At 34.9% G+C, this 27894-nt stretch overlaps 1 protein-coding gene across 2 annotated transcripts; it reads right to left on the reverse strand.

The window, feature by feature from the left end:
* Positions 1-22444, reverse strand: LOC102805475 (arylsulfatase B-like). 2 transcript variants are annotated; one of them, XM_085503503.1, is made up of 17 exons: positions 22180-22444; positions 18618-18656; positions 18154-18302; positions 17182-17293; positions 11946-11997; positions 11609-11712; positions 11210-11337; positions 10970-11037; positions 10675-10776; positions 10273-10336; positions 10031-10128; positions 9578-9714; positions 9174-9232; positions 1555-1672; positions 1233-1303; positions 836-925; positions 1-510 (listed from the first exon to the last, which is right to left on the reverse strand). In XM_085503503.1, the coding sequence occupies exons 1-17, from the start codon at positions 22224-22226 to the stop codon at positions 338-340; spliced, it is 1611 nt and encodes a 536-aa protein (XP_085359629.1). In that variant the 5' UTR covers positions 22227-22444; the 3' UTR covers positions 1-337. The 2 variants fall into 2 exon arrangements, with proteins under 2 accessions (XP_085359629.1, XP_085359630.1); XM_085503504.1 differs by lacking the exon at positions 22180-22444 and adding an exon at positions 21855-22037.
* Between the last annotated feature and the right edge of the window lie 5450 nt (positions 22445-27894).

The raw sequence follows: 27894 nt of genomic DNA on the forward strand, positions 1-27894 counted from the left end.
TACCGGTACGCATTTTTATTGGTCAACAGTATTAGCACATTTCATTTTTAGCAATATTTTCACCGAGGCCACTGTTGTTTTATAATGAGGCTTTTCTTGTAAAACCTTCTAATATTTCCTATTGTGAATGGATAACTCTAACACTCAAAATTTAAAATGTTATGTATTAATAACGAGTATTTGCGAATATGCAAACAAATAATGATAGTTTAATATATGATGAATATTTAAATTTATTGTTTTGTATACAACAATGGTATACAAATATGACAACAAATTGACAACAATACATATTGTCATTTGTTTTTTGATTGTTTGGTGTGTGTAATTTGTCATTTCAACACCATCCCGGTGTAAACACGCCACCATGGTTGTCAGGGTGACCATCTGGAATCATTGTCATGTCAATTGGTGCAACTACTTCTTGTCGGTATTCATCAAGACGATTTTGTAGCTCCAACACTTTTTCTGGAAAGATGTCCGCCAAGTTGTGATGTTCAGTTGGATCGTCTGGAGGTTGGAAACAAATATTGAATTATCTATTCACATTAACTATCAATTCATTTTTTGAAAAGTTCTACAATCTGATAGTATAGAACTAGTGAATATTTCATGGACAATTGTTGGTCCCTGATATGTCTTAAAGCCTAAATAACACACAAGTAGGAATACTTCAAGTGAGTAGAATATCTTCCTTTATTTCACCTGATGAGTAGATGCATGTTATAAATAATTAAAGATGCAATATGGTGAATAGTTATTTGATATCTGTGTAGCTAAAGTAATAATTTACATGGAAATGGAACATATAATTACGTTCCTATAATGTAATTACCTTTCAAGTTGAACAGATATGTAATATTCAGTGGTGGAGTGCTTCCATCTCCCAAATTAATTTTGCTTCTCCCGGGTTGGAGCCAATCACCTAGTAACAAACGACGTTTATTTGCAATGTAAATCCAACTAACAATTTTGTTGCACAAAAGTGGAATGCAATTATACAAAACTGTTCAGAATAAATGATTTGAAGGCAAACTTTAAACTAATGTACTGGATATTTTCATTTTTGAACATCTTTCACACAGGCACGATAAATGCTCATTTATATTTCTACATACATAGTTGATTGAATGATAATTTGTTTTTCCCTGAAATGGAGCACAATGCAGACGCCTTTATATTATATATGGCAATATGCCATGCCAAAGTAAAAATTACAAGGAGACACTTACCTGTATCGTTGCTATTGAATGCTGGATACGTCATATCTGGATTACCAGTTATTAGTTTCCAGTCTTCAATTCTGCGGTCAGAACACATTTTAATCTTTGTCAGATCAGTTGCCATAGAGAAACATGCAAATTGATGTTATAATCGCCTTATATCGGCAGCCACACTTATTACCAGATACATTTTCTGTTTACCCAATCATAATGCCCTTGTTAATATATAAAAATGACGAAAGCACCCCCTAAGCCAATGAATAACTGAAATCATTAAAATTGGTTTTAAATTTGAAGATCAGAAAATAATGTGAATACTGTTGTGACGTACCTAATTGCTGCACCAGGACTGGTTTGACACTCATCAATATTGTAGATGAATTCAGTGCGTGGAGATGGGTTTCCATTCAGGATAGTATCCAAGATATCCATACCATCTAAATCTGGTTCTATAAGAAGGAGTGGATATGAAAGGTTACAGCATTACCCAAATTAAAAAACAGTATTAAGAAAAATATGAACATTAAGCGTATTTTCAGGATTCTCTAAATTCTCATAGTTTGTGTCACTTATTTGAAAGTCTGGTCATATCAGGTATACAACCAGGTATGAAACGTGAATACCATACCTGGATATATACCTGATATCACCAATAATGCAGTGAAATCGTGAATACCATACCTAGTTATATACCTGATATCATCAATAATGCAGTGAAATCGTGAATACCATACCTAGTTATATACCTGATAACACCAATAATGCAGTGAAATCGTGAATACCATACCTAGTTCTATACCTGATATCACCAATAATGCAATGAAGTCGTGAATACCATACCTAGTTCTATACCTGATATCACCAATAATGCAGTGAAATCGTGAATACCATACCTGGTATCACCAATAATGCAATGAAATTGTGAATACCATACCTAGTTATATACCTGATATCATCAATAATGCAGTGAAATCGTGAATACCATACCTGGTTATATACCTGATATCACCAAAAATGCAGTGAAATCGTGAATAATATACCTAGTTATATACCTGATATCATCAATAATGCAGTGAAATTGTGAATACCATACCTGGTTATATACCTTATATCACCAATAATGCACTGAAATCGTGAATACCATACCTAGTTCTATACCTGATACCACCAATAATGCAGTGAAATTGTGAATACCATACCTTGTTATATACCTGATATCACCAATAATGCAGTGAAATCGTGAATACCAAACCAAGTTATATACCTGATATCACCAATAATGCACTGAAATCGTGAATACCATACCTAGTTCTAGACCTGATATCACCAATAATGCAGTGAAATTGTGAATACCATACCTGGTTATATACCTGATCTCACCAATAATGCAGTGAAATTGTGAATACCATACCTGGTTATATACCTGATATCACCAATAATGCAGTGAAATTGTGAATACCATACCTGGTTATTTACCTGATATCACCAATAATGCAGTGAAATTGTGAATACCATACCTGGTTATTTACCTGATATCACCAATAATGCAGTGAAATTGTGAATACCATACCTGGTTATATACCTGATATTACCAATAATGCAGTGAAATCGTGAATACCATACCTGGTTATATACCTGATATCACCAATAATGCAGTGAAATCGTGAATACCATACCTGGTTCTATACCTGATATCACCAATAATGCAGTGAAATTGTGAATACCATACCTGGTTATTTACCTGATATCACCAATAATGCAGTGAAATCGTGAATACCATACCTGGTTATATACCTGATATCACCAATAATGCAGTGAAATTGTGAATACCATACCTGGTTATATACCTTATATCACCAATAATGCACTGAAATCGTGAATACCATACCTAGTTCTATACCTGATACCACCAATAATGCAGTGAAATTGTGAATACCATACCTGGTTATATACCTGATATCACCAATAATGCAGTGAAATCGTGAATACCATACCTAGTTCTATACCTGATATCACCAATAATGCAGTGAAATTGTGAATACCATACCTGGTTATTTACCTGATATCACCAATAATGCAGTGAAATTGTGAATACCATACCTGGTTATTTACCTGATATCACCAATAATGCAGTGAAATTGTGAATACCATACCTGGTTATATACCTGATATTACCAATAATGCAGTGAAATTGTGAATACCATACCTGGTAATTTACCTGATATCACCAATAATGCAGTGAAATTGTGAATACCATACCTGGTTATTTACCTGGTATCACCAATAATGCAGTGAAATTGTGAATACCATACCTGGTTATATACCTAATATTACCAATAATGCAGTGAAATCGTGAATACCATACCTAGTTCTATACCTGATATCACCAATAATGCAATGAAGTCGTGAATACCATACCTAGTTCTATACCTGATATCACCAATAATGCAGTGAAATCGTGAATACCATACCTGGTATCACCAATAATGCAATGAAATTGTGAATATCATACCTAGTTATATACCTGATATCATCAATAATGCAGTGAAATCGTGAATACCATACCTGGTTATATACCTGATATCACCAAAAATGCAGTGAAATCGTGAATAATATACCTAGTTATATACCTGATATCATCAATAATGCAGTGAAATTGTGAATACCATACCTGGTTATATACCTTATATCACCAATAATGCACTGAAATCGTGAATACCATACCTAGTTCTATACCTGATACCACCAATAATGCAGTGAAATTGTGAATACCATACCTTGTTATATACCTGATATCACCAATAATGCAGTGAAATCGTGAATACCAAACCAAGTTATATACCTGATATCACCAATAATGCACTGAAATCGTGAATACCATACCTAGTTCTATACCTGATATCACCAATAATGCAGTGAAATTGTGAATACCATACCTGGTTATTTACCTGATATCACCAATAATGCAGTGAAATTGTGAATACCATACCTGGTTATTTACCTGATATCACCAATAATGCAGTGAAATTGTGAATACCATACCTGGTTATATACCTGATATTACCAATAATGCAGTGAAATCGTGAATAATATACCTAGTTATATACCTGATATCAATAATGCAGTGAAATTGTGAATACCATATCTGGTTATATACCTTATATCACCAATAATGCACTGAAATCGTGAATACCATACCTAGTTCTATACCTGATACCACCAATAATGCAGTGAAATTGTGAATACCATACCTTGTTATATACCTGATATCACCAATAATGCAGTGAAATCGTGAATACCAAACCAAGTTATATACCTGATATCACCAATAATGCACTGAAATCGTGAATACCATACCTAGTTCTATACCTGATATCACCAATAATGCAGTGAAATTGTGAATACCATACCTGGTTATTTACCTGATATCACCAATAATGCAGTGAAATTGTGAACACCATACCTGGTTATTTACCTGATATCACCAATAATGCAGTGAAATTGTGAATACCATACCTGGTTATATACCTGATATTACCAATAATGCAGTGAAATCGTGAATACCATACCTGGTTATATACCTGATATCAACAATAATGCAGTGAAATCGTGAATACCATACCTAGTTCTATACCTGATATCACCAATAATGCAGTGAAATTGTGAATATCATACCTGGTTATTTACCTGATATCACCAATAATGCAGTGAAATCGTGAATACCATACCTGGTTATATACCTGATATCACCAATAATGCAGTGAAATTGTGAATACCATACCTGGTTATATACCTTATATCACCAATAATGCACTGAAATCGTGAATACCATACCTAGTTCTATACCTGATACCACCAATAATGCAGTGAAATTGTGAATACCATACCTGGTTATATACCTGATATCACCAATAATGCAGTGAAATCGTGAATACCAAACCAAGTTATATACCTGATATCACCAATAATGCAGTGAAATCGTGAATACCATACCTAGTTCTATACCTGATATCACCAATAATGCAGTGAAATTGTGAATACCATACCTGGTTATTTACCTGATATCACCAATAATGCAGTGAAATTGTGAATACCATACCTGGTTATTTACCTGATATCACCAATAATGCAGTGAAATTGTGAATACCATACCTGGTTATATACCTGATATCACCAATAATGCAGTGAAATTGTGAATACCATACCTGGTTATTTACCTGATATCACCAATAATGCAGTGAAATTGTGAATACCATACCTGGTTATTTACCTGGTATCACCAATAATGCAGTGAAATTGTGAATACCATACCTGGTTATTTACCTGATATCACCAATAATGCAATGAAGTCGTGAATACCATACCTAGTTCTATACCTGATATCACCAATAATGCAGTGAAATCGTGAATACCATACCTGGTATCACCAATAATGCAATGAAATTGTGAATACCATACCTAGTTATATACCTGATATCATCAATAATGCAGTGAAATCGTGAATACCATACCTGGTTATATACCTGATATCACCAAAAATGCAGTGAAATCGTGAATAATATACCTAGTTATATACCTGATATCATCAATAATGCAGTGAAATTGTGAATACCATACCTGGTTATATACCTTATATCACCAATAATGCACTGAAATCGTGAATACCATACCTAGTTCTATACCTGATACCACCAATAATGCAGTGAAATTGTGAATACCATACCTTGTTATATACCTGATATCACCAATAATGCAGTGAAATCGTGAATACCAAACCAAGTTATATAGCTGATATCACCAATAATGCACTGAAATCGTGAATACCATACCTAGTTCTATACCTGATATCACCAATAATGCAGTGAAATTGTGAATACCATATCTGGTTATTTACCTGATATCACCAATAATGCAGTGAAATTGTGAATACCATACCTGGTTATTTACCTGATATCACCAATAATGCAGTGAAATTGTGAATACCATACCCGGTTATATACCTGATATTACCAATAATGCAGTGAAATCGTGAATACCATACCTGGTTATATACCTGATATCACCAATAATGCAGTGAAATCGTGAATACCATACCTAGTTCTATACCTGATATCACCAATAATGCAGTGAAATTGTGAATATCATACCTGGTTATTTACCTGATATCACCAATAATGCAGTGAAATCGTGAATACCATACCTGGTTATATACCTGATATCACCAATAATGCAGTGAAATTGTGAATACCATACCTGGTTATATACCTTATATCACCAATAATGCACTGAAATCGTGAATACCATACCTAGTTCTATACCTGATACCACCAATAATGCAGTGAAATTGTGAATACCATACCTGGTTATATACCTGATATCACCAATAATGCAGTGAAATCGTGAATACCAAACCAAGTTATATACCTGATATCACCAATAATGCAGTGAAATCGTGAATACCATACCTAGTTCTATACCTGATATCACCAATAATGCAGTGAAATTGTGAATACCATACCTGGTTATATACCTGATATCACCAATAATGCAGTGAAATTGTGAATACCATACCTGGTTATATACCTTATATCACCAATAATGCACTGAAATCGTGAATACCATACCTAGTTCTATACCTGATACCACCAATAATGCAGTGAAATTGTGAATACCATACCTGGTTATATACCTGATATCACCAATAATGCAGTGAAATCGTGAATACCAAACCAAGTTATATACCTGATATCACCAATAATGCAGTGAAATCGTGAATACCATACCTAGTTCTATACCTGATATCACCAATAATGCAGTGAAATTGTGAATACCATACCTGGTTATTTACCTGATATCACCAATAATGCAGTGAAATTGTGAATACCATACCTGGTTATTTACCTGATATCACCAATAATGCAGTGAAATTGTGAATACCATACCTGGTTATATACCTGATATCACCAATAATGCAGTGAAATTGTGAATACCATACCTGGTTATTTACCTGATATCACCAATAATGCAGTGAAATTGTGAATACCATACCTGGTTATTTACCTGGTATCACCAATAATGCAGTGAAATTGTGAATACCATACCTGGTTATTTACCTGATATCACCAATAATGCAGTGAAATTGTGAATACCATACCTGGTTATTTACCTGGTATCACCAATAATGCAGTGAAATTGTGAATACCATACCTGGTTATATACCTAATATTACCAATAATGCAGTGAAATCGTGAATACCATACCTAGTTCTATACCTGATATCACCAATAATGCAGTGAAATCGTGAATACCATACCTGGTTATATACCTGATATCACCAATATTGCAGTGAAATCGTGAATACCATACCTGGTTGTATACCTAATATTACCAATAATGCAGTGAAATTGTGAATACCATACCTGGTTATATACCTGATATTACCAATAATGCAGTGAAATTGTGAATACCATACCTGGTTATATACCTAATATTACCAATAATGCAGTGAAATCGTGAATACCATACCTGGTTATATACCTGATATCACCAATAATGCAGTGAAATCGTGAATACCATACCTAGTTCTAAACCTGATATCACCAATAATGCAGTGAAATCGTGAATACCATACCTGGTATCACCAATAATGCAATGAAGTCGTGAATACCATACCTGGTTCTATACCTGATATCACCAATAATGCAATGAAGTCGTGAATACCATACCTGGTTATATACCTAATATCACCAATAATGCAGTGAAATCGTGAATACAATACCTGGTTCTATACCTGATATCACCAATATTGCAGTGAAATCGTGAATACCATACCTGGTTGTATACCTAATATCACCAATAATGCAGTGAAATCGTGAATACAATACCTGGTTCTATACCTGATATCACCAATATTGCAGTGAAATCGTGAATACCATACCTGGTTATATAACTGATATCACCAATAATGCAGTGAAATCGTGAATACCATACCTGGTTATATACCTGATATCACCAACAATGCAGTGAAATCGTGAATACCATACCTGGTTATATACCTGATATCACCAATATTGCAGTGAAATCGTGAATACCATACCTGGTTATATACCTAATATCACCAATAATGCAGTGAAATCGTGAATACAATACCTGGTTCTATACCTGATATCACCAACAATGCAGTGAAATCGTGAATACCATACCTGGTTATATACCTGATATCACCAATAATGCAGTGAAATCGTGAATACCATACCTGGTTATATACCTAATATCACCAATAATGCAGTGAAATCGTGAATACCATACCTGGTTATATACCTAATATCACCAATAATGCAGTGAAATCGTGAATACAATACCTGGTTCTATATCTGATATCACCAACAATGCAGTGAAATCGTGAATACCATACCTGGTTATATACCTGATATCACCAATATTGCAGTGAAATTGTGAATACCATACCTGGTTGTATACCTGATATCACCAATAATGCAGTGAAATTGTGAATACCATACCTAGTTCTATACCTGATATCACCAATAATGCAGTGAAATTGTGAATACCATACCTGGTTGTATACCTGATATTCTCAATAATGCAATGAAATCATGAATACCATACCTGGTTTTATACCTGATATTCTCAATAATGCAATGAAATCATGAATACCATACCTGGTTTTATACCTGATATTCTCAATAATGCAATGAAATCATGAATACCATACCTGGTTCTATACCTGATATCACCAAAAGTGCAATGAAATCATGAATACCATACCTGGTTTTATACCTGATATTCTCAATAATGCAATGAAATCATGAATACCATACCTGGTTCTATACCTGATATCACCAAAAGTGCAATGAAATCGTGAATACCATACCTGGTTCTATACATGTACCTGATATCACCAAAAGTGCAATGAAATCATGAATACCATACCTGGTTCTATACCTGATATTCTCAATAATGAAGTGTGCCAGTCAGTGATATGATTCAATCTATATATGGAAATAGAAATTAAATCATTAGATCATCATGTAAATCTAGATAATGTTTCACGTGTAAACTTTTTTATGTGTAGTCTTCTGTATAAGTGAGTAGTAGATAAACTAATCAGGGAAGTATATTTATAAAATATCTAACAATCGGATGATTATCATAGCCAAATATTTTTGGTATTTCTTAATGTCAATTAAAATGTGTGCCTGTCCAATTTTCGCAAGCTCAACCTATCCTCGTTTGAAAGTTGATAACTTGATAAGTGACCATTTCCGGAACAACGATGTGCAAGATATATACTATATATATGCTATGCTTCATAATGTCAAAGATTATAATATTACTGGTTGTTCACATATCCTGTCTTTGTCAGCATTGTGCCGTGTGCCATGGCTGGAACTCTTGTACCACCTTCGTACAGAGTACTTGCGGCTCCACGAAGAGGTAAATTCGTCCCTTGAGTGAAATAAAATGCACCATTCTGAAATGAAGATAAGCGTACAATAGCATGTGGTTAGTTACAATAAAGACATACATTGTGGTTGGTATTGAAGCAGTTCTTGATAATACAGTTGCTCCAGACAATCCAACTCAGCAAATTTAGCAGATTTATTTGATGAGTAACATATTGTATACAATCGGGAAACAGCGCCATTACACAGGCATCAATAATGGGTATATGTTGTAACCAGATTCTGATATTTTTATACTGGGAATGCTGAGGGTTGCGTGTTCTTTAAAAACCCATGAGATTAATTTCACATTAGCATACATTATTGCTACAGTGGTATACATACGTCGCTGATGAAAACCAACAAAGTCTTGTCCCACATACCACGTGACTTCAAGGCCTGGGTCACGTTACCAATAGCGTCATCCATCAACGATATCTTCGCTGCGTAAAACAGAAAAAAAACATAATTTAGGAATGAGCAGATGACTACTATGATTTTTTTGTCAGAATACCTTTTGTTACCTAATCATTTTTTAGTCACATTAAATATACGAGAATATACGTCATTTCCATGACGACACAAACCATAATAATTCCTGACTTGTTCATTTTCTATATTTTCATACAGAGCTGCGTATTCTGATGGCACCTACAGGATAATCGACAGATAAACATGACCGGTCAATATTTATAGAATATTTTCTGTTTCAAATAAGTGTTACAAAACTAGAACTCGTGTTTTAGATCGAAATGCCATTTTTATAATTTGAGAGTTTGCATGGGCTATAGACGAGTCGAATAATTCAGATACACAAAAGTTTGCTGCCAAGCAATAAGCTGTTCCATTGGCCAGCAATGAACATGTAAACGTAACCATGGTCAACATAGACAAGTGAACAATGATGGCCAACTAAAGGTTTACATAAAAGCCATAGTCACGAGGTTCTACACACTGTGCAACGTTTTCATAATGGTATATGTACTTACATCATATCCTTTGGCTGGTTGATCAATCGAAAAATAGAGAAATAGTGGATATGCCGGATAATGTTTTGATATGATGTCCACTGCACGACTAGCCAGAAGAATCTGAATATATAAAATATATAGTTTGATCCATTTGAGAAAACATTACTTGTATTACATCTTGCTACAATCTACGTATTACTTGTAACACATATCACAGTTGGCTACAATGTATGTATCACTTGTATCACATCTTGCTACACATGAATAGTTGCAGTTCGTAATGAATACTATAATACTAAATGGATTCACATACGGTTGAATATGTGCCGTCGTCTTGTACCACCCCAGTGTTGTCACGGAAGTCGTAACCATACCAACTAGCTAGTAGATAAACAAAAAAGTATATATTTTAATCATTAAAAGTATTATTTCTTATAAATAAAGTGCTTACTTTAATGAAGCAAAGCATCTATATCAATTTATTTGCGTATATCATCTAACTTGTAAAATGCTAAGTGGTTCACATTTATTTACTACATTAGCTTGTACATACCATCACCTCCAACCATGCCCCTGCCCATTTTAGTAACATGGGAAAGGAGCCCACCAAGGTTACCGTACGCAGAATCAAAACCTCTTTGTAGCGGAGTGTAAGCCCAATTACAATAACCAAGATGCCACCTATGGCAACACAGAGAAAGACTGTTAACTCATGACAACGGCAGATAGTGCATTAGTATTGCTACAAGTACAACACACTTCTACACACTGCAAAGGTACTTTATTCATGACAGTGAATGACGGGAGGTTGTCATATTAGGCCATAACTCCATATGTACTACACACTCCTATAGCCAACAACACAAAGAAAAGTTGTTTACTTGTAGGTCATTATTACCACACGTACAACACAATCTTATAGAACATTACACGTTGTTTGTAAAAGACTCACTTTCCAACAAGATGAGTGATGTATCCAACTTCTTTCAATTTTTGTGGTAATAATTTTAACTTCAATGGCAGACCGCTTCCTTGTGAAAACGTGATTATTTTTTGCTAGACGAACAAACAAACAATCTACAGTTAACACTATTTATTTAAATAAGCCGTTTGTATACTTGCATGAGTAATGTAAACATTTTAAAATAAATATTAATAGCAAACAAAAGTTTAATGTTGTTTTTTTGTATATGTTTGGACATAAGAGACCACACTTTGGGAAAATATAACTTGATACATTCTAATTTGTAACAATTATGCATTTGTGAAATGTCACATGCTCTTCGTACCTGCATGCCAATATGGAATGGATAATAACCTGTCATAAGAGCGGCTCTGGTTCTGTATGTACAAGAATGACATGTATTGGAAAACAATTACATACTAGTAATAAAAAAATAATAATGCATGATGGGACATAAAAAAACACAGGGATAGCCTTAGTCAATATTACTAATAATAATAGGCAAAACATATATCAGTTTGACATCACGTGACGAGAACAAGGTTCCGTATTTAACCGAGTGTAATAATTAACAGTTAATGATTTGATACAAGAGTAGAATTTATTTTTATATCAATTTCATAGGTCCAGTTTATGTATATGATTTCACATGTGATGCAGGTGTTAGGGAAATGCAAACCACTTGATGCTCTGTTTGATGAACAAAATCCATTATTGATAGGTAAAAATTAAGGGGAAATTGAAAAGTAGGTCAATTTTAATTATTAATAAGTATAATTACCTCAGATATGATGTTTGAAGAATAACCGCATTACACCAAAGATAATTTGTGAATTGTATTAAGAGTAATAAGTATTGTGTAATAACTTTTGAAATAATCGTTTTTTAATTCACTTCTCTATACCCATTGCCGTAGGCTTAGTGTTGATGAACAACAACCATATCTCATCAGCGTAGAAACTATTCAGGATTAGCAGAGAATTAATTAGACTGCTAATTAGACATGTGATACTATATGCATATTATATGCAAATTTATTAAGTATTTAATTATATGCAATTTATATAAATGCAAAGTTCTGGAGACTTTAAAAAGTACTGGGATAATCCATAATTGTATCTCAGTTTTCCAAAAAAATCATGGTCAGTTTTTAGTTTATATACGGATCTTGGAATTTAAAAATAATTAATACCTGTTGAGAAGTACATCATCATGATCACGTGATGTACCTTTAGTCTACGAGATACGTTCAAATGTGGAACCTTCACGGCTTGATTGTGTATAAACAATTTGAGTAGAGTCGGTTGATATGCTCTCAGTACCGGACATGTTTTTGGTTTTGAACTGCGCATGCATGAAACGAGTTATAGATAAAATGTAGTTCTATTCAGTTAGCTCGCAACTCAGAGAATTCTGACAACTGTATTCCAGATTTCTAGCTTTATTTGATGTCAGTGACTTTGACTTTGACTTATATATCACAAGAATCTGAGTGGTGACAGCTAATGGTCACCTATGCTGAGTGGTAACAGCTAATGGCCACCTATGCTGAGTGGTGACAGCTAATGGTCACCTATGCTGAGTGGTAACAGCTAATGGTCACCTATGCTGAGTGGTGACAGCTAATGGTCACCTATGCTGAGTGGTGACAGCTAATGGCCACCTATGCTGAGTGGAGACAGCTAATGGTCACCTATGCTGAGTGGTAACAGCTAATGGCCACCTATGCTGAGTGGTAACAGCTAATGGCCACCTATGCTGAGTGGTGACAGCTAATGGTCACCTATGCTGAGTGGTAACAGCTAATGGCCACCTATGCTGAGTGGTGACAGCTAATGGTCACCTATGCTGAGTGGTAACAGCTAATGGCCACCTATGCTGAGTGGTAACAGCTAATGGCCACCTATGCTGAGTGGTGACAGCTAATGGTCACCTATGCTGAGTGGTGACAGCTAATGGCCACCTATGCTGAGTGGAGACAGCTAATGGTCACCTATGCTGAGTGGTGACAGCTAATGGCCACCTATGCTGAGTGGTCACAGCTAATGGTCACCTATGCTGAGTGGTAACAGCTAATGGTCACCTATGCTGAGTGGTGACAGCTAATGGCCACCTATGCTGAGTGGTCACAGCTAATGGCCACCTATGCTGAGTGGTGACAGCTAATGGTCACCTATGCTGAGTGGTAACAGCTAATGGTCACCTATGCTGAGTGGTAACAGCTAATGGTCACCTATGCTGAGTGGTGACAGCTAATGGCCACCTATGCTGAGTGGTGACAGCTAATGGCCACCTATGCTGAGTGGTAACAGCTAATGGCCACCTATGCTGAGTGGAGACAGCTAATGGTCACCTATGCTGAGTGGTGACAGCTAATGGCCACCTATGCTGAGTGGTCACAGCTAATGGTCACCTATGCTGAGTGGTAACAGCTAATGGTCACCTATGCTGAGTGGTGACAGCTAATGGCCACCTATGCTGAGTGGTCACAGCTAATGGCCACCTATGCTGAGTGGTGACAGCTAATGGTCACCTATGCTGAGTGGTAACAGCTAATGGCCACCTATGCTGAGTGGTGACAGCTAATGGTCACCTATGCTGAGTGGTGACAGCTAATGGCCACCTATGCTGTGTGATGACAGTTAATGGTCACCTATGCTGAGTGGTGACAGCTAATGGCCACCTATGCTGTGTGGTGACAGCTAATGGCCACCTATGCTGAGTGGTGACAGCTAATGGCCACCTATGCTGAGTGGAGACAGCTAATGGCCACCTATGCTGAGTGGAGACAGCTAATGGCCACCTATGCTGAGTAGAGACAGCTAATGACCACCTATGCTGAGTGGTGACAGCTAATGGCCACCTATGCTGAGTGGTGACAGCTAATGGTCACCTATGCTGAGTGGTAACAGCTAATGGCCACCTATGCTGAGTGGTGACAGCTAATGGCCACCTATGCTGAGTGGTGACAGCTAATGGCCACCTATGCTGAGTGGTAACAGCTAATGGTCACCTATGCTGAGTGGTAACAGCTAATGGCCACCTATGCTGAGTGGTGACAGCTAATGGCCACCTATGCTGAGTGGTGACAGCTAATGGCCACCTATGCTGAGTGGTAACAGCTAATGGTCACCTATGCTGAGTGGTAACAGCTAATGGCCACCTATGCTGAGTGGTGACAGCTAATGGCCACCTATGCTGAGTGGTGACAGCTAATGGCCACCTATGCTGAGTGGTAACAGCTAATGGCCACCTATGCTGAGTGGTGACAGCTAATGGCCACCTATGCTGTGTGATGACAGCTAATGGCCACCTATGCTGAGTGGAGACAGCTAATGGTCACCTATGCTGAGTGGTGACAGCTAATGGCCACCTATGCTGAGTGGTGACAGCTAATGGTCACCTATGCTGTGTGATGACAGCTAATGGCCACCTATGCTGAGTGGTGACAGCTAATGGCCACCTATGCTGAGTGGTGACAGCTAATGGCCACCTATGCTGAGTGGTGACAGCTAATGGCCACCTATGCTGAGTGGTGACAGCTAATGGCCACCTATGCTGTGTGGTCACAGCTAATGGCCACCTATGCTGAGTGGAGGCAGCTAATGGTCACCTATGCTGAGTGGTGACAGCTAATGGTCACATATGCTGAGTGGTGACAGCTAATGGCCACCTATGCTGAGTGGTGACAGCTAATGGCCACCTATGCTGAGTGGAGACAGCTAATGGCCACCTATGCTGAGTGGTGACAGCTAATGGCCACCTATGCTGAGTGGTCACAGCTAATGGCCACCTATGCTGAGTGGTGACAGCTAATGGTCACCTATGCTGAGTGGAGACAGCTAATGGCCACCTATGCTGAGTGGTGACAGCTAATGGCCACCTATGCTGAGTGGTCACAGCTAATGGCCACCTATGCTGAGTGGTGACAGCTAATGGTCACCTATGCTGAGTGGTGACAGCTAATGGCCACCTATGCTGAGTGGTGACAGCTAATGGCCACCTATGCTGAGTGGCGACAGCTAATGGCCACCTATGCTGAGTGGTCACAGCTAATGGTCACCTATGCTGAGTGGCGACAGCTAATGGCCACCTATGCTGAGTGGAGACAGCTAATGGCCACCTATGCTGAGTGGTGACAGCTAATAGTCACCTATGCTGAGTGGAGACAGCTAATGGCCACCTATGCTGAGTGGAGACAGCTAATGGCCACCTATGCTGAGTGGTCACAGCTAATGGTCACCTATGCTGAGTGGCGACAGCTAATGGCCACCTATGCTGAGTGGTGACAGCTAATGGTCACCTATGCTGAGTGGTGACAGCTAATGGCCACCTATGCTGAGTGGAGACAGCTAATGGCCACCTATGCTGAGTGGTGACAGCTAATGGCCACCTATGCTGAGTGGTGACAGCTAATGGCCACCTATGCTGAGTGGTGACAGCTAATGGCCACCTATGCTGATTGGTCACAGCTAATGGCCACCTATGCTGTGTGGTCACAGCTAATGGCCACCTATGCTGAGTGGTGACAGCTAATGGTCACATATGCTGAGTGGCGACAGCTAATGGCCACCTATGCTGAGTGGTGACAGCTAATGGCCACCTATGCTGAGTGGTCACAGCTAATGGCCACCTATGCTGAGTGGAGACAGCTAATGGTCACATATGCTGAGTGGTGACAGCTAATGGCCACCTATGCTGAGTGGAGGCAGCTAATGGTCACCTATGCTGAGTGGTGACAGCTAATGGTCACATATGCTGAGTGGCGACAGCTAATGGCCACCTATGCTGAGTGGTGACAGCTAATGGCCACCTATGCTGAGTGGTCACAGCTAATGGCCACCTATGCTGAGTGGTGACAGCTAATGGTCACATATGCTGAGTGGTGACAGCTAATGGCCACCTATGCTGAGTGGTGACAGCTAATGGCCACCTATGCTGAGTGGTCACAGCTAATGGCCACCTATGCTGAGTGGAGACAGCTAATGGCCACCTATGCTGAGTGGTCACAGCTAATGGCCACCTATGCTGAGTGGTGACAGCTAATGGTCACCTATGCTGAGTGGTGACAGCTAATGGCCACCTATGCTGAGTGGTGACAGCTAATGGCCACCTATGAATTAAATGTACCAACTTTTTTACATTCATTATAGATAGATTCTTGTATTGTGAGATGATAACTGTAATCAATGTACCCCTGCACATGAGTACGTATGACCAATTCAGAATGTCTACGTATGAAATGATGATAACTCTGTATTGAACAGCGCCCTTAACGATGTACCTGGATGAACATTGGCAAGTTGACCCCAGTTGACCCGGCCCTGATCACTTGATGTTAGTGAACTGTGACCTGATTCGAGCGTTGATGCAGACTTATTGACACTGTTGAATGATATCGATTGATGAAGTTGGTTATTGGTATTGGTATTATTGGATGTGTTATGGACAAATTACTTGATTTTTTTGAGGAATTATTAGAGCATTTGAACTTAAAAATTACGTCTCCACTGTATCAACAATGAGTGATAACACATACAGAAAGAAAGAATTTGGCTTACGGGGTACACACTGGCTGAGAGTACGTCTGGTTAAAAATCACCCCCTCTCTGGCCAATGAGTCAAGTACTGGTGTTTTTATTATTGGGTTGTTCCAGCCAATATCATTCCAACCTAAAAGAAATATAAATATTTATCATTTATTCATAAAAATACACAGATGCAAAGGACACGTTCAAATAAATCATAGCTTTTGTTATGCACAAAATTATGGAACGTATGCATACTTAAAATCAAGCAATCGTTTGAGTTATTTCATTTTTTGGGTCTTTCTAATATCAACTAGGTACAAATAGGTTTGATAATGAATGCAATATAAATGTTTTGCGTGTCTGACCACTTTGCGATTCTCATATTCAAGATATATAGTTTTGATTAATACAATGACTCTCCATCCAATAATAAAGCGCCCTCATTCTGCATGTCATAAAATCTATCTCTGATATACTAAGACAATCCAGCTTTACTGGAACTAATTATGTCAACAGAAGTGTATATGACAGCTTTAATGTTAACAACAAAATGAGTCATTGCAATGTTATTGGCTAATGTAACTTTAGTGGAAAAATGCATCATGTTGTATTAGTGGTAGAACATATTCCCTGGTACTTCAATTGAGGACGAGTATGTTATCACACTGAATAATTCAATTGTATTTTTGTAGCACATTAGATTTGAGTAATGACATGAAATGCACATACATTAAAATGTGAGTGTCGTCACCTGCGCACGCGTGGGAATTGAGTCCTGAGCGACGATAACAACACATGCTAAAAATGCAAAGGTTCATGGGTAGACGCTTGTTTGTAAACAATGACACACTATGGCCATCTGACGCATGACGAATCCCCTGCTTTAAGTATTATAGTAATTATATTATAGTACTTCACTGCATATGTAATTTATTAGTTTGCTCAACAAATTCTCTGAACAAAAATATTAAACATAATAAGATGCCTTACTATACATTTTACCTAAGTCATCTGCGAGAATGAAAACAATGTGTGGTGGATTGCTCTTCTTCATATACATCATCATCCCCATGGCGACAGCAATTCCAAGAGAGAATACAAACAGAAAAGCATATTTAGAGAAAGTGAATTCCGGTCTTGTTTCTTTTTCTCTGCAATGAATGAGAGAACGATTGAATTAAGAAGATTCAACAGTCAGAAGTAAACACATGGAAATGACAATGAAAACAAAAGTTCATTGTCATAATATTTTTTGGAGCAAATCAAAACGAGCGTGAAAATGAAAATTACACAAAAAAGAGTCCCAAATAAACATAATTATTTTAATATTATCAAAAATATAGTTGACCGTGTGTTTTACACAGAAAGAAAATATCTCACAAGTGACTCTACTGTCACTCAAGCACCCAGCTTTCTTAGGGTACATATACAATTTTGACCTGATATTTAGTTTTACCAAAACTTACATGTCCTGTTTAGTCATGGCCTGGGGTGAACGTTCATACCTGCAATTAATTGAAAAAATGAAAAAAAAGTACAATTTTTACATAATTTGAGACATATACAGTCTATGTAGAGTATTGTAGTGTGAGACATATACAGTCTATGTAGAGTATTGTAGTGTGAGACATATACAGTCTATGTAGAGTATTGTAGTGTGAGACATATACAGTCTATGTAGAGTATTGTAGTGTGAGACATATACAGTCTATGTAGAGTATTGTAGTGTGAGACATATACAGTCTATGTAGAGTATTGTAGTGTGAGACATATACAGTCTATGTAGAGTATTGTAGTGTGAGACATATACAGTCTATGTAGAGTATTGTAGTGTGAGACATATACAGTCTATGTAGAGTATTGTAGTGTGAGACATATACAGTCTATGTAGAGTATTGTAGTGTGAGACATATATAGTCTATGTAGAGTATTGTAGTGAGAGACATATATAGTCTATATAAAGTATTGTAGTGTGAGACATATACAGTCTATGTAGAGTATTGTAGTTTGAGACATATACAGTCTATGTAGAGTATTGTAGTGTGAGACATATACAGTCTATGTAGAGTATTGTAGTGAGAGACATATACAGTCTATGTAGAGTATTGTAGTTTGAGACATATACAGTCTATGTAGAGTATTGTAGTGTGAGACATATACAGTCTATGTAGAGTATTGTAGTGTGAGACATATACAGTCTATGTAGAGTATTGTAGTGTGAGACATATACAGTCTATGTAGAGTATTGTAGTGTGAGACATATACAGTCTATGTAGAGTATTGTAGTGTGAGACATATACAGTCTATGTAGAGTATTGTAGTGTGAGACATATACAGTCTATGTAGAGTATTGTAGTGTGAGACATATACAGTCTATGTAGAGTATTGTAGTGTGAGACATATACAGTCTATGTAGAGTATTGTAGTGTGAGACATATACAGTCTATGTAGAGTATTGTAGTGTGAGACATATACAGTCTATGTAGAGTATTGTAGTGTGAGACATATACAGTCTATGTAGAGTATTGTAGTGTGAGACATATACAGTCTATGTAGAGTATTGTAGTGTGAGACATATACAGTCTATGTAAAGTATTGTAGTGTGAGACATATACAGTCTATGTAGAGTATTGTAGTGTGAGACATATACAGTCTATGTAGAGTATTGTAGTGTGAGACATATACAGTCTATGTAGAGTATTGTAGTGTGAGACATATACAGTCTATGTAGAGTATTGTAGTGTGAGACATATACAGTCTATGTAGAGTATTGTAGTGTGAGACATATACAGTCTATGTAGAGTATTGTAGTGTGAGACATATACAGTCTATGTAGAGTATTGTAGTGTGAGACATATACAGTCTATGTAGAGTATTGTAGTGTGAGACATATACAGTCTATGTAGAGTATTGTAGTGTGAGACATATACAGTCTATGTAGAGTATTGTAGTGTGAGACATATACAGTCTATGTAGAGTATTGTAGTGTGAGACATATACAGTCTATGTAGAGTATTGTAGTGTGAGACATATACAGTCTATGTAGAGTATTGTAGTGTGAGACATATACAGTCTATGTAGAGTATTGTAGTGTGAGACATATACAGTCTATGTAGAGTATTGTAGTGTGAGACATATACAGTCTATGTAGAGTATTGTAGTGTGAGACATATACAGTCTATGTAGAGTATTGTAGTGTGAGACATATACAGTCTATGTAGAGTATTGTAGTGTGAGACATATACAGTCTATGTAGAGTATTGTAGTGTGAGACATATACAGTCTATGTAGAGTATTGTAGTGTGAGACATATACAGTCTATGTAGAGTATTGTAGTGTGAGACATATATAGTCTATGTAGAGTATTGTAGTGAGAGACATATATAGTCTATATAAAGTATTGTAGTGTGAGACATATACAGTCTATGTAGAGTATTGTAGTTTGAGACATATACAGTCTATGTAGAGTATTGTAGTGTGAGACATATACAGTCTATGTAGAGTATTGTAGTGAGAGACATATACAGTCTATGTAGAGTATTGTAGTTTGAGACATATACAGTCTATGTAGAGTATTGTAGTGTGAGACATACAGTCTATGTAGAGTATTGTAGTGTGAGACATATACAGTCTATGTAGAGTATTGTAGTGTGAGACATATACAGTCTATGTAGAGTATTGTAGTGTGAGACATATACAGTCTATGTAGAGTATTGTAGTGTGAGACATATACAGTCTATGTAGAGTATTGTAGTGTGAGACATATACAGTCTATGTAGAGTATTGTAGTGTGAGACATATACAGTCTATGTAGAGTATTGTAGTGTGAGACATATACAGTCTATGTAGAGTATTGTAGTGTGAGACATATACAGTCTATGTAGAGTATTGTAGTGTGAGACATATACAGTCTATGTAGAGTATTGTAGTGTGAGACATATACAGTCTATGTAGAGTATTGTAGTGTGAGACATATACAGTCTATGTAGAGTATTGTAGTGTGAGACATATACAGTCTATGTAAAGTATTGTAGTGTGAGACATATACAGTCTATGTAGAGTATTGTAGTGTGAGACATATACAGTCTATGTAGAGTATTGTAGTGTGAGACATATACAGTCTATGTAGAGTATTGTAGTTTGAGACATATACAGTCTATGTAGAGTATTGTAGTGTGAGACATATACAGTCTATGTAGAGTATTGTAGTGTGAGACATATACAGTCTATGTAGAGTATTGTAGTGTGAGACATATACAGTCTATGTAGAGTATTGTAGTGTGAGACATATACAGTCTATGTAGAGTATTGTAGTGTGAGACATATACAGTCTATGTAGAGTATTGTAGTGTGAGACATATACAGTCTATGTAGAGTATTGTAGTGTGAGACATATACAGTCTATGTAGAGTATTGTAGTGTGAGACATATACAGTCTATGTAGAGTATTGTAGTGTGAGACATATACAGTCTATGTAAAGTATTGTAGTGAGACCTGTAAGGTCGATGTTGTCGTCCAAGCTAAAAATCTCAGCCAAACTTTAAATTGGCGAATTCAATTTGTATCCAAGGTACTGTCCACAAATAAAATTAGGCACATATGCTGTAATTGACAACCATAGGAAAGGTACTTATACATGCTTGTTTGTGTTCGTGGAGGTTAATATAAGGTTGTCCTACATGCATAAGCACTGAATACTCACGTAAATTGAGCTGTCTGTGTTTCAGCGGACGGGTCTATGGCACTAGCATGGGTCCTAAAGTGAATTTAGTGAACTGGCTGTGAGTCAAAAGACGGGCCCGTGGCACTAGTATGGGTACTACAGCGAATTTAGTGAACTGTCTGTTTGTGTGTGTCGGAATGAGACGATTCAGCTTAGGGTCATGATAGGTCATTACGTGATTCAATATTTACCCATCTTTTAATGCTTTCATACAAAATGTTTGTAGATTTTACTGTTAATTCCTGATATGTATAAAATCTAAGTCCAATGGAGGATACAATGTCAAAGACTACAATTACATTACCATGTCAGTTCGTTCCTCGATAAGGGTGAACGAACTCCCACGCCCATGAGCTAGAACAGGTTAGGTACAATCTCGGCATGACCCTGACAAGTACGTACACCAGGTACTACGTATGTTACTGTGTTGACTGTGGCCACACGTAATCAGTTTAGTATCTAACAGCGGGTATGTCGTGGCAATAGACGCACGTACACCTCTATATAAATGGCAAATATGGCATAGTGGATTGCAGAACTCTACAACATGGTTGAACTTTTAACACTTTTGACCTATTCACCCTAAGGGTGTGAGCAGAATTTATGGCAGGGGGTGAAAAATTATTTTGTTTTACTTTTTTTCGCAGCCTTCCCAACTTGCTGCATAAACAATTTGCAGCCCTCCAACAACCATTTATTATTTCCATGACCCCCCCTCAAATACCCAGTTTTTTCAATATGTCTACATTCCATAAAGAATACATGCATCATATTTGTGATCATGCATTTAGAATGATATGTGGCCATATTAAATACTTAAATATGCTGAGATACACATGTATCCTTCATGGGGTTTCCGTCCATGATGATGGGAAAGCACAGAGAGTCTGTCAAAAAGTAAGCACATTCTCCCAAGATATCACAGCCTTGCAAGTGAATTTAAGAACAGAAAGACCCAATTATATGACGACAACCACAATCCCAAACCATGGACCAACAGCAAAATTTGTTATTTTAAGAAGAGATTAGATACCCTTGAGAGATGATTGGAAACTATGTCAAGTCAAGAAAATGACATAACCCACACTATTCAACAACTGACGTCTTGCTTCAAGAACACCCGTTATACATCAACAGAACGAGCACGAACAAAACGTAGAAAGAAAGAAGACAATGACAATAATTTTATTTCCTTGCATCCATCTGAAGTTATTACATTATGCACAAAATATAAAAAAATAAAAATAAATGAATAAATAAATATGGTTACAAGAAAAAAGGGACATCAGGAAGCACTGCTTATTGATGATGTTCCCTGTTTACACTCACTAAATTGACAGTTGCCTTAATTAATTACAAATGACATGCTTAATTTAACAACATCATAAAAGAAAAATCACATTTCATGATATTCACAAATGCTTTTTGTATGTTTGTTTAAATGTGTGGAAAGATTTAAATTTTTTCAGATTATTATCAATACTGTTCCAAATGTTTACTCCAGCACAAGATAAACACATAGCTTTTACCCTAGTCCTTCTGTAAATAGTAAAAAAAATTCTGACATTGTCTTGTATTGTACTCATGGATATTACATATTTTAACAAAATACTGTTGAACACTCAAAGGTAATTGATTTTTATTTGCTTTCTAAAGAACTAATACTGTTCTTAATTCAATAATGTCATATATATTTAAGATTTTAAACTTATAAAAAATAGGTTTTGTATGACTACTATACTCTGTTTTTGCCACCACTCGTATAGCTTTTTTCTGTAACAAATATAAGCTTTTCAATGTTAATTTGTAACAAATATAAGCTTTTCAATGTTAATTTGTAACAAATATAAGCTTTTCAATGTTAATTTGTAACAAATATAAGCTTTTCAATGTTAATTTGTAACAAATATAAGCTTTTCAATGTTAATTTGTAACAAATATAAGCTTTTCAATGTTAATTTGTAACAAATATAAGCTTTTCAATGTTAATTTGTAACAAATATAAGCTTTTCAATGTTAATTTGTAACAAATATAAGCTTTTCAATGTTAATTTGTAACAAATATAAGCTTTTCAATGTTAATTTGTAACAAATATAAGCTTTTCAATGTTAATTTGTAACAAATATAAGCTTTTCAATGTTAATTTGTAACAAATATAAGCTTTTCAATGTTAATTTGTAACAAATATAAGCTTTTCAATGTTAATTTGTAACAAATATAAGCTTTTCAATGTTAATTTGTAACAAATACAAGCTTTTCAATGTTAATTTGTAACAAATACAAGCTTTTCTATGTTAATTTGTAACAAATATAAGCTTTTCAATGTTAATTTGTAACAAATACAAGCTTTTCAATGTTAATTTGTAACAAATATAAGCTTTTCAATGTTAATTTGTAACAAATATAAGCTTTTCAATGTTAATTTGTAACAAATATAAGCTTTTCAATGTTAATTTGTAACAAATATAAGCTTTTCAATGTTAATTTGTAACAAATATAAGCTTTTCAATGTTAATTTGTAACAAATATAAGCTTTTCAATGTTAATTTGTAACAAATATAAGCTTTTCAATGTTAATTTGTAACAAATATAAGCTTTTCAATGTTAATTTGTAACAAATATAAGCTTTTCAATGTTAATTTGTAACAAATACAAGCTTTTCAATGTTAATTTGTAACAAATACAAGCTTTTCTATGTTAATTTGTAACAAATATAAGCTTTTCAATGTTAATTTGTAACAAATACAAGCTTTTCAATGTTAATTTGTAACAAATATAAGCTTTTCAATGTTAATTTGTAACAAATATAAGCTTTTCAATGTTAATTTGTAACAAATATAAGCTTTTCAATGTTAATTTGTAACAAATATAAGCTTTTCAATGTTAATTTGTAACAAATATAAGCTTTTCAATGTTGATTTGTAACAAATATAAGCTTTTCAATGTTAATTTGTAACAAATATAAGCTTTTCAATGTTAATTTGTAACAAATATAAGCTTTTCAATGTTAATTTGTAACAAATACAAGCTTTTCAATGTTAATTTGTAACAAATACAAGCTTTTCAATGTTAATTTGTAACAAATACAAGCTTTTCAATGTTAATTTGTAACAAATATAAGCTTTTCAATGTTAATTTGTAACAAATATAAGCTTTTCAATGTTAATTTGTAACAAATATAAGCTTTTCAATGTTAATTTGTAACAAATATAAGCTTTTCAATGTTAATTTGTAACAAATATAAGCTTTTCAATGTTAATTTGTAACAAATACAAGCTTTTCAATGTTAATTTGTAACAAATACAAGCTTTTCAATGTTAATTTGTAACAAATACAAGCTTTTCAATGTTAATTTGTAACAAATACAAGCTTTTCAATGTTAATTTGTAACAAATATAAGCTTTTCAATGTTAATTTGTAACAAATATAAGCTTTTCAATGTTAATTTGTAACAAATATAAGCTTTTCAATGTTAATTTGTAACAAATATAAGCTTTTCAATGTTAATTTGTAACAAATATAAGCTTTTCAATGTTAATTTGTAACAAATATAAGCTTTTCAATGTTAATTTGTAACAAATATAAGCTTTTCAATGTTAATTTGTAACAAATATAAGCTTTTCAATGTTAATTTGTAACAAATATAAGCTTTTCAATGTTAATTTGTAACAAATACAAGCTTTTCAATGTTAATTTGTAACAAATACAAGCTTTTCAATGTTAATTTGTAACAAATATAAGCTTTTCAATGTTAATTTGTAACAAATACAAGCTTTTCAATGTTAATTTGTAACAAATACAAGCTTTTCAATGTTAATTTGTAACAAATATAAGCTTTTCAATGTTAATTTGTAACAAATATAAGCTTTTCAATGTTAATTTGTAACAAATATAAGCTTTTCAATGTTAATTTGTAACAAATATAAGCTTTTCAATGTTAATTTGTAACAAATATAAGCTTTTCAATGTTAATTTGTAACAAATACAAGCTTTTCAATGTTAATTTGTAACAAATACAAGCTTTTCAATGTTAATTTGTAACAAATACAAGCTTTTCAATGTTAATTTGTAACAAATATAAGCTTTTCAATGTTAATTTGTAACAAATATAAGCTTTTCAATGTTAATTTGTAACAAATATAAGCTTTTCAATGTTAATTTGTAACAAATATAAGCTTTTCAATGTTAATTTGTAACAAATATAAGCTTTTCAATGTTAATTTGTAACAAATATAAGCTTTTCAATGTTAATTTGTAACAAATATAAGCTTTTCAATGTTAATTTGTAACAAATATAAGCTTTTCAATGTTAATTTGTAACAAATATAAGCTTTTCAATGTTGATTTGTACGAATTACCCCACACTTCACAGCAATATGTAATATATGAGATTATTAATGATTGATATAAAGTAAATAAAACAAAGCTATCAAGCAAGTATTTCATTTTAATACAGTATACAAATATTTTTCGCTATTTTAGTCTGTATTATTCTAATTGTTCCTTCCATCCTAGTTTACAATCAATTATCACCCCAAGAAATTTTGTTGAAGAAACACGTTGAATTTCCCTGTTATTAGTTTTTAAAGACACATCATCTCTTACCTCTCTACAAGACAATATGATGTAATTTGTTTTTAACAAATTTAAAGACAACTTATTTACTACAAACCATGTCTGCGCATGTTCAAGCTCTTGAGATACAGTTGCACATAATTGTCTCAAGTTTTTATCTGAACAGAAGATATTGGGATCATCTGCGTATAAAATAAAATTTTACAGCTTAGAAACATTACAAATATCATTTACATATAGGATAAAAAGTAAAGGACCCAGGATTGAACCCCGGGGCACGCCACAACATATATTTTCTAAAGAAGAATCAACGCCCTCTATTGATACCAACTGCGTTCTATTACTTAAGTAATTACAAATCCAACCTGACGTAATGCCCCTTATCCCACACCTTTTCAGTTTCTTAACAAGTAATTAATGATCTATTGTATCAAACGCCTTTTTCAGGTCTATACAGACTCCAACCGTATATTAACAAGTAATTAATGATCTATTGTATCAAACGCCTTTTTCAGGTCTATACAGACTCCAACCGTATATTAACAAGTAATTAATAATCTATTGTATCAAACGCCTTTTTCATGTCTATACAGACTCCAACCGTAAATTAACAAGTAATTAATGATCTATTGTATCAAACGCCTTTCTCAGGTCTATAAAGACTCCAACCGTATATTAACAAGTAATTAATGATCTATTTATCAAACGCTTTTTTCAGGTCTATACAGATTCCAACCGTATATTAACAAGTAATTAATGATCTATTGTATCAAACGCCTTTCTCAGGTCTATAAAGACTCCAACCGTATATTAACAAGTAATTAATGATCTATTGTATCAAACGCCTTTTTCAGGTCTATACAGACTCCAACCGTATATTAACAAGTAATTAATGATCTATTGTATCAAACGCCTTTTTCAGGTCTATACAGACTCCAACCGTATATTAACAAGTAATTAATGATCTATTGTATCAAACGCCTTTTTCAGGTCTATACAGACTCCAACCGTATATTAACAAGTAATTAATGATCTATTGTATCAAACGCCTTTTTCAGGTCTATAAAGACCCCAACCGTATATTAACAAGTAATTAATGATCTATTGTATCAAACGCCTTTTTTAGGTCTATACAGACTCCAACCGTATATTAACAAGTAATTAATGATCTATTGTATCAAACGCCTTTTTCAGGTCTATAAAGACTCCAACCGTATATTAACAAGTAATTAATGATCTATTGTATCAAACGCCTTTTTCAGGTCTATACAGACTCCAACCGTATATTAACAAGTAATTAATAATCTATTGTATCAAACGCCTTTCTCAGGTCTATAAAGACTCCAACCGTATATTAACAAGTAATTAATGATCTTATGTATCAAACGCCTTTTTCAGGTCTATACAGACTCCAACCGTATATTAACAAGTAATTAATGATCT

Source organism: Saccoglossus kowalevskii, chromosome 9, assembly GCF_978046115.1.
Source record: "Saccoglossus kowalevskii chromosome 9, keSacKowa6.1, whole genome shotgun sequence".
Classification (NCBI taxonomy): Eukaryota; Metazoa; Hemichordata; class Enteropneusta; family Harrimaniidae; genus Saccoglossus; species Saccoglossus kowalevskii.